At 29.8% G+C, this 14,839-nt stretch overlaps 1 protein-coding gene across 13 annotated transcripts in view; it reads right to left on the bottom strand.

Annotated features, from left to right (window-relative positions):
• The window catches only part of LOC107167647 (coiled-coil domain-containing protein AGAP005037), a 224,868-nt gene that overhangs the window by 5,520 nt on the left and 204,509 nt on the right, over positions 1 to 14,839 (bottom strand). For 10 of the 13 annotated variants that reach the window (XM_089222529.1, XM_089222526.1, XM_089222528.1 and 7 more), the window contains 7 exons: positions 13,240 to 13,320; positions 12,973 to 13,126; positions 11,725 to 11,847; positions 9,407 to 9,514; positions 6,309 to 6,407; positions 6,144 to 6,227; positions 5,175 to 5,268 (listed from right to left, as the gene is read on the bottom strand). In XM_089222529.1, the coding sequence (XP_089078655.1) occupies positions 5,175 to 5,268; positions 6,144 to 6,227; positions 6,309 to 6,407; positions 9,407 to 9,514; positions 11,725 to 11,847; positions 12,973 to 13,126; positions 13,240 to 13,320 (743 nt within the window). Of the gene's footprint in view, positions 1 to 3,066; positions 3,185 to 4,422; positions 4,477 to 5,174; positions 5,269 to 6,143; positions 6,228 to 6,308; positions 6,408 to 9,406; positions 9,515 to 11,724; positions 11,848 to 12,972; positions 13,127 to 13,239; positions 13,321 to 14,839 lie in introns of those variants that run through there. The other 3 variants (XR_016190798.1, XM_089222531.1, XM_089222532.1) reach the window with 3 other exon arrangements.

The following is a 14,839-nucleotide window of genomic DNA, read 5'->3' on the forward strand; positions in this document are numbered from 1 at the left end:
AGTTAAAGAGTCAATCGTATACGCTGACATCCTCTGAATATTATTTATGATAATAAAAAGAAGGAAATAATTAAATACGATAGTATATATAATATTACGACGTGTATCAGGATCTTGCTGATATAATATGTAGATCGTTTCGCAAAGAGGACGCCGGTCGATCTATATAATAACATGCAACTATAGATCATTCGGTAACCGGCGGCTACCACCACAATATCGGTCACGACTGCAGGTCAATACGTGGATTGACGAAAACAGCACTTCCGCGTACACATCAATATAATATTTAAATCGACATGGCGTACTCTTTACGTGTTAACACGTCGTGCGGTGATCACGAGTTATATGGTTTATATGTTTTATTTTTCTATAATATCGATAATATTCGATTCGTTGTGAGGAGCGCGAGTGACTGTATTTCAATCGAAATAATTGCTCTGAACTGTATGTACAACATAAGAGTTATCGGCAGAGTGTAGTTATTTTTTAAAATCGTGCTCCGGTGTGATTATAATAAATTTATTCGAAGTCATTAAAACGATTGGACAAAATCGTCGAACGTCTATCGTATGATTTGTTATCCCATGGCATAAACGCGTCGTAGTCGTTGGTCTTTATTCGACAGACAATACCTACATGGGGTTAGGTACGGTTTTGCATGAAGGAATATTGTAATAAATTAAGTTTTTCATTTAATATCTCTCGTAGTGGTCCAGAAATGGTATTATATTATTATGTTATGTTTGGTAACCTTAATATATTAAATTTTATAATTATTTATGTGGGCCTTTATAAGATCATGATTTTTTGTACCGGAACAATCCAAAGGCATCTGGGTAGGTATAGTGTGTGTGTGTATTTAGTTCACAAATGCATTTTTTTAGAGTTTTTCGGTTATAAATGTATTTTTCGAAAGGACATTTCAAGTCCTATCTCGTTTCAAAAGTAGGCATATTATAGTAGGTAATAACCTACGATTCGTTTTAGAAGAGTATTAAGTCGTACGATCGAGATGACGAGATCGTGACGGTCTATCTATTCGTGGAATTGACAGGAAATTACGTTCTAAGCGAAAACTATTGTCGAATGACTCCCAGCAAATGCCTTATAATATGTACGTACCTATATATATCTATAACATGTACCTATATAATATTATATAATTAACCGGTAACATGATTATACCCGTGGTAAGCATATCTTGGGACTTGGGAGGTGCACGAAATTAAATTTGTTTTTTAACGCGCGTGTATAGAAGGGCTAAACTATATTAATGTTTTAACAGAAATCCAATTAGGTACGAATAATAATAATAATAATTTTTTTTACGCGTCTTCAGTCGTGACGAGGTGAGTATAGGTCGTCGTCATATCATTATTATAATATTATATACTCAAGTCCAATCACTTTTTCTCGAAATGATTGAAAGACAGCCATCACGCCAAATACTCATAATATTACATACCATATACAATGTAATAGTGTTATTAATTATTGTGCGCAAAAATATTATATAATCTACGTCCAAGCTGTAATATAATTTAAATATGAATTACGTTTATGTGCAGAACGAAATAAGCATTATGATCAGCGTTTGTGCGGAACAAGACTAACCTGATGCTACGTACTATGTCTTATAGAAAATGATAACATGTTGAACGCAGGTAAGTATATAAAACACATTTCCAACCGGACGTCCATTCAAGAGTATATTCGGAGATCTATTCCGGGGGGGGGGCACATCTTATTTTAATTGTTTTTCTTCAACCTTTCCACCCCCCCCCCCCCACAAAAAAAAAAACCATCATTAAAACCTCATAAACCAGAGTTTAGTGCTGCACTGTTGAATATCCGTCCGACCGAATGTTGTTATATATATATATCGTCTAATAAAGCGTTGATAGAGTGGATCTCGGTATGACAACATGACTACCACCGAAGTGCACAAGCATGCAGAAGCCAACAATATTACAATTTGTTACAATATTATATTATACTTGATACGATATCGATATATTTAATCCATGCAATAAAGTGTATTATGTAAGTATATTAGTATAAGCCAAACACGGATTGCAAATTAGACTTGATTTAAACTTGGCGATATAGGTACAATGGAATGGAAGGCCGTAACTGGGCGATGGAAGGGTCAGACTCTTTTAAAAGTCAAACAAGTGTTTTAAATTGTTTATGATTTATTTGAACGCAAAAACGATTAGTTCACAGTAATATATCATCCAAATCGCCATAGTATCCATGATACATTGATACTTCGTAATGTTGTCGTTAAAAAACAAAATATTGCGTTGTAAAATTGATTAGTGAGATTTTGTTACCGAGATTTTTTTTTCTACGACGACGAAACGGTTAAAACGTTTAGGGTTAGTAATTTTCAATAATTGGCTGTTAGTATTTTGTGAAATCGCATTTATACCATGGTAATAGATAGGGAACGGATTTGAATGCAAATTGCATTTTTTCTGAATGTTCGAAAACATTGCTTTCCAAGCAAAAAGTTCATTTCATACATCAAGGTATTATATTTTTATTTTGCATTTTAATACTTTATTACATTTTTAGATCATTTTTTGACATTTTTAGTGTATTTTATATGTTTTTAAGTCATATTTATATAGGAATGGGTAAAATTCGATTAAAATGTATGAACATTCATTCTAAAAAAATAAAAATAAATATTTATTATGTTTTTACCGATTAGATAAACCCAGACGAAATTATTTTTGACACGTGTAGACACACGTATAATAGGTTATGTTATTTTGTAAATACATACAAGTTACAGCATATTATAGATTTTATTGTATTTAATATTTTTATCAGATATATAAGATTTATAAGTTTTACGTTCGAAATTGTGTTTTTATTGAATTTAAGTACATTTTTAAAGTTTTTTATGGCATTTTTGAAGGGAATTTTTTTGATATTAAAGCATTTATTTACGGCATTAAGTCGTATTTTTTTAGGACATTTTCCTTATTTTTTATGGCATTAAAGTCCGTTCCCAAGACTAATAGAGAGAAAAAAAAATGGTCCGGTATTTACCAAAGTATATTTGATTTGAAACACTGCGAGTTATAATTTGCAATGGTCGTCCGTGGCAAATTATACATTACAATACTTGCTCACTATCTACATTATCGGTGCTGGTATTATTCACACACTAAATCGAAAAAAAAAACAAAAACAAAAACACACGCAAACTTAATAATAATTAAAAAATAAATAAAATCAACAACAAACCAAATGACGTTTGTGTAAAACAAGTAAAAAAAAATCAAGTGTAGTTTTATAAATGCAAAAAACATTTGGGGAGTAATTTTATATAGGTGGTTTGCAATACATAATAATAATAATATTAAAAATACTAATAATATTCGTAATATAATATTATTATCGCGTAGGACCGACTATTATATACATTTGTTGGTGTTGTATTTAATTAAAAGCTCTACAGTTAAACAAAATATTAGAAAAAAAAACAATATATTTACAAAAACAAAACATTTCCAATGTGAAATTAACTTCTATTTGTACGATAGTTAAAACAATATTAAAAATAATAATAATAATATGTCGTACAGTGAGTGGGTAATTATCAAAAATTAAAAAAAAAAAAAATTACGAACAATATTATGCGTGTAGTTCTTTTGAGGGAAATTCTTTTGTGTGTCTGGGTTGTCTGTGCGAGCGAGAGAGACAAAGGTAAAAACAAAAACTATAAATTGTGATAAAAGAAAATTTTTAAAATAATCATTATACAAAGATCTGGCATTTTAGTGTACGTAATAAAAATTTCGTATAAAAAAAATCCATGCAAAAAAGTCAACGGGCTAGGTATTATAACATTATACCTATTATTATTGCAAAATAACATAATATAAAAATAGAGGATGGGTCGAAACAATAGATTATATCGATATATATATATATAAATTATATAGATTAGAAAATATTTAAAAAATAAAACCACAATAATATTAACAACGAAAATATATTGCCATACTGAACCGTTTACCTGAACCACGATCATGTATTGCAATATAAAAAATCTAACGAGTGGAGCATGCACCGTCAGTATATAAATACGAGCTAAAAACAATAAATAAAACCAAAACATTTAACGGAGATAATAATAATAACAATAATAATAATAATATGTTGATGAATAAAAAATGGGATAATACCTAATAGTAAATGAACAAAATAATAAAATATTATATTATATGATCAAAAACGTGAAATCAATAAAAATATATATAATAGTAATAAAACTCGGATGAACATGAAAATGAGTCAAGCAGATGAAAGTAAAAAAAGAATTACATCAATTCATAAGCATAAAATTACAACGATTCGAAGATTTTTGGACTTGTACAAAACAATGAAATAACAAAAAATTTACTCATGGCTAGTAATCGCATCCTTGAAGTTTGCACTCCAACGCCAACCAAACTGGTAGCCGATTTAAAACACAAAAAATAAAAACAAAAATTAATTTCTATAAAGCTTTTTTTTTGGAGGGGGGAGGGGGTTGTCAATTTAAGTAATTGTTTAAAAATTCTATTGGTAAAACATGTCCGCAAAATATATAAAATATATATAATATATAATATACTAATCAGTAATCATTAACGATAATCCATATTGCGTATGTATTATAATATAGTATAAAAATAATTACGTTATGAAAATGTGAAATGCAAAATAAACGTTAAAACACATTGGAAATGCATTATAATAATAATAATAATAATAATAATAATAATAATAATAATAATAATAATAATAACAATAATAATAATAATAATATATAATATGTTTAGTTATACACACGTTGGTAAAATAAATATTAACTAAGTTTTCGTAAAAAGCAAGTTTAACTAAAACAATTAGTTATTGAATAATAGAAAAAAAAAGAACAAAGCTATATATTTTTCTGTAAAACTCCACAAGTCCGGCAAAACTTGTGGGTTGAAAATACGAGTATGAAAACTATATAATAATATATTATTATATGACAAGAGGACCCTCCTTGACCGAACGATAGTATAATAATGTAGTTATTTTTTGTCTACCCTAACCAAAGAAAAATCGTAAAATAAATTCGACACTTGTCGTCTATATAGAAAACAGTGTCACCGATGTAATACCTTTGCCGACGATGTAGGCGTGATCGGCGGAGTGTCTTCGTTGGTGGGCGACAGTCTGGCGTCGGGCAGACGTTGTTCCTGAACGGAAGCGAGCCTGAAAAATATAATATTATCAGTACCACGTCGTTTAAAATTATTGATAATAAACGAAAAGCATAAAATTAAGTACCTAGGTACTACGTATATAAAAAAAATTACATTTTTCTCTAGATATTGTCAAATTATTTTGAGTGGTATGATTTTTAAGCATATTTAAGCGTATTTTCAATAAAATTCAATCGTAGGCATAATGGGGGTATATTATAGTTTACTGATGATATACATTTGTAGGTACCTGATAATTAGAGTTAGGATGTTGATGACTTTTGAATTTTTTTTCCTTTGATTTTATACAATGCTATCTTAGCTAAAATTTGTTTGATGCTCCCTTGATGCAGAATATTCTAATATTATTTTGCATTTTTAGGCATTTATACCTAAAAAGCATTTTTTCAACATTTTCAAGTAATTTTTCCTCTTTTAGGTCATTTTTTTTTTTTGTAGTTTTTATACAATGTAGGGCATTTTTCTCAAATTTTAAATTAGAGCAAGTATTAAACCCAAGTTTGGAAACAAATTTAATTTATTTAAAATTGTAAAATCTAACTTTGAATTTGGATATATTGTTTGAGACTTTGGGTGTTATATGCTGTCAATATAATATTGATAAAAAAAGTGCTCTTTCAAACATACGCCGATCATACACGCTTGTCAATTTTTTTTCACTTTCTTAATTAGTTTTTAGATCATTTTTAAAATAATTTTTTGAAGTTTTTATAGCATTTTGCACTTTATTTAGGGAATTTTTGAATTTTTTTAGGGCATATTTGTGTGTTACTTAAAAAAGTAATCATCACGCATTATGTTATGGTAGGTACAATAATGTTATGCATTTCATTAATTAATTATACTGTTGCGACAATGATTTACCTTTTGAGTGTTACAAGCGTTCCGGTTAATTTTTTACATCGTTTGAGTGCGCTTTCAAGACGATCGGGTTCTTCTTTGAGAAACCTATATGTACACACACAGTAGAAGACGAAAACTTGCATTATTACATTAGTACACATGGTTAATATTGTATCAGTCAATTACTTTTCCTCGGTAACCGCTCTGTCCATTTCCTTCGTCAATACTGCACGAATCGACTCTTGTAAACTCGGGAATCTCAATTTCAATTCAGCAACCGTTTTACTATTATAAGAACGTATAAATAATAAAACCAACATCAATTATAAATAATAATAAATTGTTTATACGGGGTAATCGATTTTAACGCAAGACGCTCAGGGTTACAGAAAACACTAACGTTTTTTTGGAAACATGTATTTTCATCTTAATCGTTTTTTTTTTTTACATATTTGAACGACAACATACATTATTAATTTCATTAGGAGTGTTTCGATGCGAAATATTCATAATATTTCGTATAATAGTAGTTTATTGGTTAGGTAAGACTTAAGGCATACAGAGCGCCGATTTATATGCAGTAAAAACAAACTAAAATGCAACAAAAAACCTTAAACACGCATAATTATATGCACTAAAAGTTGAAATATGCATGAAAAATTAGGGAAACAAAATATTATTTTTTTTGAACATTTAATTAAAACAACATATTTAAAATTATGGAACCTTATACTATTAATGCTTTTCTATTCTTTTCTGACCCATTCATTTTTAATCAGTCTAGATCCACCACCCAAATACAATAAATGCCAAGAAGACCTATAACTCAACACATCATCCTAGACAGTCAAGACTTTCAAAACATCCGAAATACCTTATTAATACCCAACAACTTAGAAGAAGCTCTCTATGATGGCAACACCATAAAAATATTAAATTTTCTCACACAATTAACATTTTTAACTAACAACTATTCGTAATTTCAGACTATGTAACTTTATTTGAATTTTAATTATTAATGTAACTCACATAATAGGTATAATATGTACACAAAGCTAATAACCTTATAGTAATTGAAGCCTCTTTTCTCTTTCAATTCAAAAAAAATATAAAAAAAAAAGTCGGGTAAGTCGTGGATGTCGCTCTGCTGTACAGTAGGTTACAAGTGGGTTACTGTAATGGATGGAATTAAATTTGAATCCAATGATATTATATCATTGTATACGAAAAACGATTCTGAGCAAAGACGGTTTATCTGTCTAGGATATATTATAAATTATTAAAGATGTACAAATCTTAGATTTAAAACGAAAATTTTTTATGAATTTCTAGTTTGAAATAATTTGCAAATTTTCGTGATTTTTACATATGTTGTAAAAATTCAAACTTTGAATGCTTGTGAAAAAAAATTGTGACTACGCATTCCTTTATTTTTCAATTGCTATTGTAAAAATATGATAGGAGCCATGTATTAAATTTTCAAATCTTAGATATAAAAGGAAAATTTTTTATGAATTTCTAGCATAAAATAATTTATGAATTTTCGTGATTTTTATGTATGTTGTCAAAATTAAACTTTGAATGCATGTAAAAAAAATGTGACTATGCATTTCTTTTATTTTTCAACTGCTATTGTAAAAATATATTATGAGCATTGTATTAAATTCTCAAATCTTAGAATTAAAAAGAAAAACTTTTATGAATTTCTATCTAACATAATTTAAACATTGCCGTAATTTTTATGTATTTAGTCAAAATTTGAACTGTAAATGCTAATAAAAAAAATCGTGCCTATGTAATTTTGTAATTTTTTAATCTCTATATGAATAACTTATGAGGAACTTTGTATTAAATTTTTAAGTATTTTGATATGGCCAAAAAAATTTTATCAACACTTCAAAAAAAATTTTTCAGAAAAATTGAAAATTTCAGTTGTCTATAAATACCTCAAAAAAAGTCAAAATATTTTGAAAATTAAATCATGTAAAGAAAATGCCAATCTAAATAACTGGTAAAATTTTCAAGTATCTACGGATTATACTTTTTGAAAAATAACAAATGTTTAAAATCTTTTGAGGATATATCGTTATCGTTATACTATTTCAAAAAAATTTAAAATTCAAACGCACTTAAAATTTTCTTATAACGACCCTTCGAGTTTTCTCTATAGGTTAGGTTAGGTTCAAATAGTTGAAGGAAAACTTATGGAAAACTTAGTGTTATATTTTTAATCCTTAGTTATAAACAGAACAATTTTTATGATTTTTAAACTTCAAAATTACTTGCAAATTTTCGCGTTTTCGACATATTTCGTAAAAATTTGAATTATAAACGCTTATAAAAAAAAATAGTGACTAACGATTTTTAATTTTTTTTAGCTACAACAAGAACAACTTATAAGGAACCTTGTATTAAATTTTCAAGCTTTTCTAACGAACAAATAAATTGCTATCGATATTTATAGAAAAAAAAACTAAAAAAGTTGAAATATTAAAATGTCAGTAAACAGCTCAAAACAAATCTAAATATTTTGAAAATTTTATCAAATATAGAAAATATCTATATAAACATTCAGTGAAAATTTAAAGTATCTGCGGTTATTTGTTTTAGACTTTTAGAGTTACACCAAAATAAGAAAATCCAATGTTGTAAAAATTTAATTTGAATTTTTGTAAATTTTTAATAATCTATAATATATCCTAGACAGATAAGCCGTCTTCGCTCAGAATCGTTTTTTGTATATACAATGATATAATATCATTGGATTCAAATTTAATTCCATCCATTACAGTAACCCACTTGTATTTTGTAACCTACTGTACAGCAGAGCGACATCCACGACATACCCGCTTTTTAAAAAAACGCTTATAGTGTTTGGAACAATAATAATAGCGTCTTGCGTTAAATCGATCAGCCGGTATGCCTAAGCCGTAATATCTTATACGTATAGAATATTGTATATTATGTTACAGAGTGCAAACCTATATCATGGTATAGAAAATTGATGTTCCGACGAAATCACGTCGAAAAGCAATTTGCACGTACATAGGGGAGTGGTGAACAAGAGGAAAAATGAATTAGTGTTCGCATTAGGTTTCTATAATAATATGTTGCGAACGGGATTTACCGATGGTACGGCATAGGTGCGTAGGCTTTATGTGTGTTAGAGGGGGCGAAGGGGAATCGAGGTTGAAGGAAAACGAGACGTCGTAATGATTTGGGGCTTGGGCACGAAATAGACGGCGTGTCGGTCATGATATAAATTTTGGATTATAATATTGTACCTGGATTTGCTGAGCACAAGCGCCATGTTTTCCACGTCCGACATGTTTACCCTGGACTTCTTGTTAATGACGTTTCCCCGCAGTTCTTCCACCGTGCTCTCGAGCTCCCTGCACCAGCACATGCGGCAAAAACAATAATAATTAAAGGAAAATTCGGTAAACAAAAACGATACATTCCGAACACGTTCGATCGATCGCCGAATTATTAAGGATTATTTTCATTATACAAGCACACACATAACATACAGTCGCGCCGCTACTTATTGTTTGCGACGAGATCTGTTACGATATAATTATATTATTATTTGATACGCTCGGTTGGTATAGGTAAGTAGTTACGATATATGTGGTGGCGAAAAGGTCGTTTGGAACAAACTAAGGGAGCATCGTAATTAGGTAATTTGAAATAATATACAGTATGATTGTGACTGAGCACGTTCTTCGCCATTTTTTCATTTAATGCGATAAATTTATTCAGATTTTGAATTTTTAAATTTTTTTTTCGTATTCAAAGTTGTTGAAATTCTTGAGATTGTTCGTACTGTTTAAGGATATAGTGTCCTGCAGTGACATTACAAAATTAGATTTTTACAAACGAGAACCCCTATTTTTTACTGTTGATTTTTTGACGGATAGTTTGATGTAGCTATGTTATAAATTTAAAATATGATTCATCAACGTTTGAAATAAATAACTCAGAAATTACTCGTTAGAATTTCGATTTAGATTCGATTCAACATTATCCAATATCTATTAAGTATAATTCACTATCTAAAAGGAGAGTGGAGATGATCGTTATTTGAAAAACAAAAGTTTTTATGAACCTTTGAGGGAAACCTCTTAAGTATCTTGTTTTATACCTATGTTCTAAATGTCAGAATTTTTAATAACTGCAACATTATTGATCAAGAAAAAGTAGGAGATTTTATCACCCTGTATATTAATGAAATATTATTATACATATACTTTAATTCATAAAGATATAATGGATATTTGAAAACATAAAAAACGATTTCAGTATTTTATTATAGATACTTATTTAAATATCATCGTTAAAATACACGTCACCTTTCTGTAACATTTATACCGAGGTATATTTATCGTTTATGCCGTATAACGCAGAGAAACTTTTTTTTCATCGTATAGCAGAAATAGCTAGCGACGAAGTATTATCGTGAATGAAAAACTTCTTAAATTTTAAGAATATCGATTGCTGTGCAAAACAAAAAAATCACACTGTATACACGTAATGAGACGTGAGAGGTATACGCAAGTCTAACAATACGTTAGTTCAGTAGTTGGAATATTATTATAATATGATAATATTCTGGATTTCCGGTGAGAAAACAACAGTATTTAGATACTTCCGCGTGAACAGAGAGCGCACAGTTATAGTGGTCATCATTGTGCATAATATTATATTAATACTTTATGTGCATGTGCAAAATTACTAAAATTGTGTTAGTAAACTGTTGACGGGGAATTTGCAGACAATGTAATGTAACATCTCGACTGTTAATAAGTCGCCGGTGGATGAAAAAAATATTGTCAATGATATAATAATCTTACGAGTAGTTTCTCAGTTATTTAAATGTTTTTACTACGCCTAAGTGTAATAATAGTCTTTAAAAACGGTTTAAAAAAAATATAAATTATACGTAATATTGGAATTACTAATTTATTATTACACTATTGGATCATTTTTTACAAATTATAATTAATGTTGATGAATTAATATCAATGACTTACATTTTCAAATCTCCATAGTCCTTATATTTTATAAGCCCATTACCACAGACCTTTGAGCACGAATTTAGATAACTCAAAAACTATCAGTACGAATTTTGATTTTGATCTACTGAATGATGATTTACAGCTGAAAAGACGGGTTCAGATTTGAAAGAAAAAAAAAAGAAGTTTGGGACACTCCTCCCAAGTGAAGTGGTACAAAAATATCTCAAGAATTTGATAATATCCCTGTGTGGAAATCACATAGTAGTAGGTAGTTATGTGATGTCACATTTGAGACTTATAAATACAATCGCTGGGATATCAAAATCACATTAATGCACACAGGGATTATGGTCTTATACCCATTTGCGTATTTAAAAATTGCAAAAATCAGATTTAAATAACCGCATTTAGTTCAAGAAAAAAAAAAGATGACGAACATGCTCTGTGAATCGCTCTGTATATGAATATAATAATAATAACAATGAAGATGATGTTATATTATGTGTGTGGTGCTACGCAATGAGATTTTTGTCAAACGTTCATATCCACTTCGCCGTCATAATAATATTATTATTGTCACTTACGTCAAGTCAGTTTCCAGCCTGATAATCTCTTGCTTGTAAATGTCCTCTTCCCGATCCACGTGTGCCCTTTCCTTCGATCCAGATTCGCTCCACGCCTGGTCGGCGCCGGAAGCGATCAACGTTCTAGATAATGTTATATGGTTAGACACAACACAACGTTATTCAGCACGATTGAATATTATTACGTAGGTATACCATAATAAAATAATTTATTATGTTGTGAGCACGCAGCAGCGGCGGCGGCGGTCGAAAAAAATCTTCACGACCTCTTCGCTAATCGTTCGTCGTATATAATGTATACACGAGCGCGTCTATTAATTTAAGCATATGTAATATTAATATAAACGATTAAATCCGCGAGTATTTCGTGACCGTTTCTGCGTTTTTTTTTATTTTACATCGAAAAACATTTTTTTCACAAACGCAGGTACATTAATATGATTTAATATGATATCATATTATAGTGTATATGTTAAACGGAAAAAAAAAAATAAATGCGCTACGGGCGTCAGCATAGCAGTATAGTTTGGGCAACAATATAGAATTGTATTACTGTAAAAAGCACACGACCGCGACTGCTCGAAATCGCCATTTCATTGTAACTTATTCAAAAGATAGCATCCGCGTCTATAATAAACGCATCAGCTCGAGGATATATTTTTTGTTCGAATATTAATAGTAAATGAGTGTATGTAGCGTTATAAATCTTATAATATACCTACCAGATGTTCCATTTAACGCAATTAGACACAATAGTTTAAGTCGTCAATGAAACAACACATTTTCTTAAGACGTGAGAATAATATAAGATGAAAATTGTATATTATTTCACTATTTTACCAACTTTTTTTAAGGACAATATTCATTTTTATGTCCTGATACCGAAACAGAAAGTAGCTGCTTTCCCAAGAATTTATTTTTGTTGATCGAAATGTATTTCGATTAATACATTTCGTTTTATAGAATACGAAATTAAAATCTTATGTGCTCGCATATCAAAAAGATAAAAATAAATACCATTTTAAAACGTTGTTTTGTGACGACCTACAATAACCACTGTGTAAAAAAATATAATCAAAAACGTTAGTGTTTTCTGAAATAACGAGTGTCTTACACGTCAAATGAATCACTCAGTATATTATACCGCGCTGTGTTAGAAATATTATGATTTGTAATGAGAATGTAAATTATAATTTCAGATACTCGCGTAACAATACAGATTATGGTAAATAAACGCGTGAAATGTACCTGATTTTTATGAACGTGTCTTTGATGGTTTCGCGAATGGAGTGGGCCTGTGCCTGAGACATTCTCCTCAGGTTCCGGGCTTCTTGCCGCAAGTCTTTTGCTTTTTTCTGCAGGACTCTCAGTTGATTGTACATTTCTGGCGTTAGGTGTAGATCTGAAATGATCGAACGACGACGTTATTCATCGCTCACGCGTTTACGTTTTTATCGGATTTCTGTACGTACAATATTTGCATTACCTAATTGCAGACTAATAGTATTGACTTACCGCTGTACAAGTGTCTGTCGTCATATTGTCCGGGTATGGCGGACGGCTTGGGCGGAGGATGAGGCTTAAATCTGTCTTTTTCTAAAAATCAATCACAACATGTCGTTAGAAAAAAATAACCGGTAGATACGCAATGGAATTACGTGGTAATGAGAATAAAAAATGAAAAATGATATTAACAAACACACGTGAGGTATACTAGTTTTCTAAAACTAAATATCTCTCGATACCGTCAAAATAAAAATAACGACGACTAAAGTGTATATCTACGGGTAAACGTATAACTAAGATGAAACGTTTTCACAAAACATTTCGCATCACTGTCGATAATATAATGTGTCGTAAAAAGAGGTTTATTCATGTTTGTTGTTCTATTTAAAAAAAAATAATATTTAATAATATGTCAACATAGACATCACATCCAGCAATAATTCGTGCGTTCCAAAATCGAATCAAGTCACTCGAAAAACCGAAACGAAGACCACTAATGAGATTTTGTAGAGACAAATGGATTTCAGTTTTTTCAGAGTTAGCTAGGTAGTGGAGTGAGATTAAAAGGGTTCTATTTAAATGATGATATTTCGTTTGAAAATACGAATTGACAACATAGGACGCACGATGGGTATTTGTATTTTAAAAGCGTATTTTAGAAAATAAGATAAAAACGTAACGTCATATTATTAATAGTACCTAACTGCATTTTATTTTAATGTATTTTTAAGAACGTAATATACTTTACAACGCTTTAATATAAATAACAACGATTTAAGTGGTTGTAGATAGTTTTATTTTTTTATTCTTGGAAATCCTAAAAGACGAAGACCGTATTTTATTTTTATACCAATATAAAAAAAAAAAATTAAAAAATCAATAGCAACAAGAAAAATAAATTGTTTGAAAGCTATCATTGTTCTAGCCGGCCGGTAGGATTTCTCTAGCATATTGTTTATTTTTTTTTATGTTCATGATTTCATGAAATCCATTACTTATTAATGTCTTAGTCTTGAGTTAGTTGTTTTCCTTCATCAGTGTTTTCATTACTGTAACCGTATTTTTGGTACAACAAGAAAACATTAGGAAATCACGCAATATTTTTTTTATCGAACGGTATATATATAAAAAAATATAAAAATACCAACGCTTTGGTCCTTCACAATACAATTATACGTTATAACACATTAGCTACGAACGTAATTATTGGAATATTATCTAACTGTGAATACGTCGTAATGAATATTGAATTATTCGTACATACGACGTGATATTGTATTCTACACCCTTGTTGGTATTTGCCGACCGAAAAGTGCTTTTATAATAATAATATGGTTATCGGAATGGATAATAGTTAGAAAATTATGTACGAATATTAACGGTGCCCATTTTAATCGTAGGTGAGCGCAAAGCAGTGGCAAAAATAAGAATTTGGTTTGGGGGGGGGGGATATTATAATATGTTTTTGACAAAATTTGTAAGCCTCATTCATACAGTAATCTACCCCAGCAAATATAAAATGTTAGCAGTGAAATAAAAGTTTTGGTGGTATCTATCCCCCTCATGCCCCTTTAATTACGCCCCTGGCGCAAAGTGTGCTAACGTACAT

The sequence above is a fragment of the Diuraphis noxia genome, unplaced genomic scaffold (assembly GCF_037042655.1).
Source record: "Diuraphis noxia isolate RWA-SAM2 unplaced genomic scaffold, SU_Dnox_SAM2 contig0003, whole genome shotgun sequence".
Lineage (NCBI taxonomy): Eukaryota > Metazoa > Arthropoda > Insecta > Hemiptera > Aphididae > Diuraphis > Diuraphis noxia.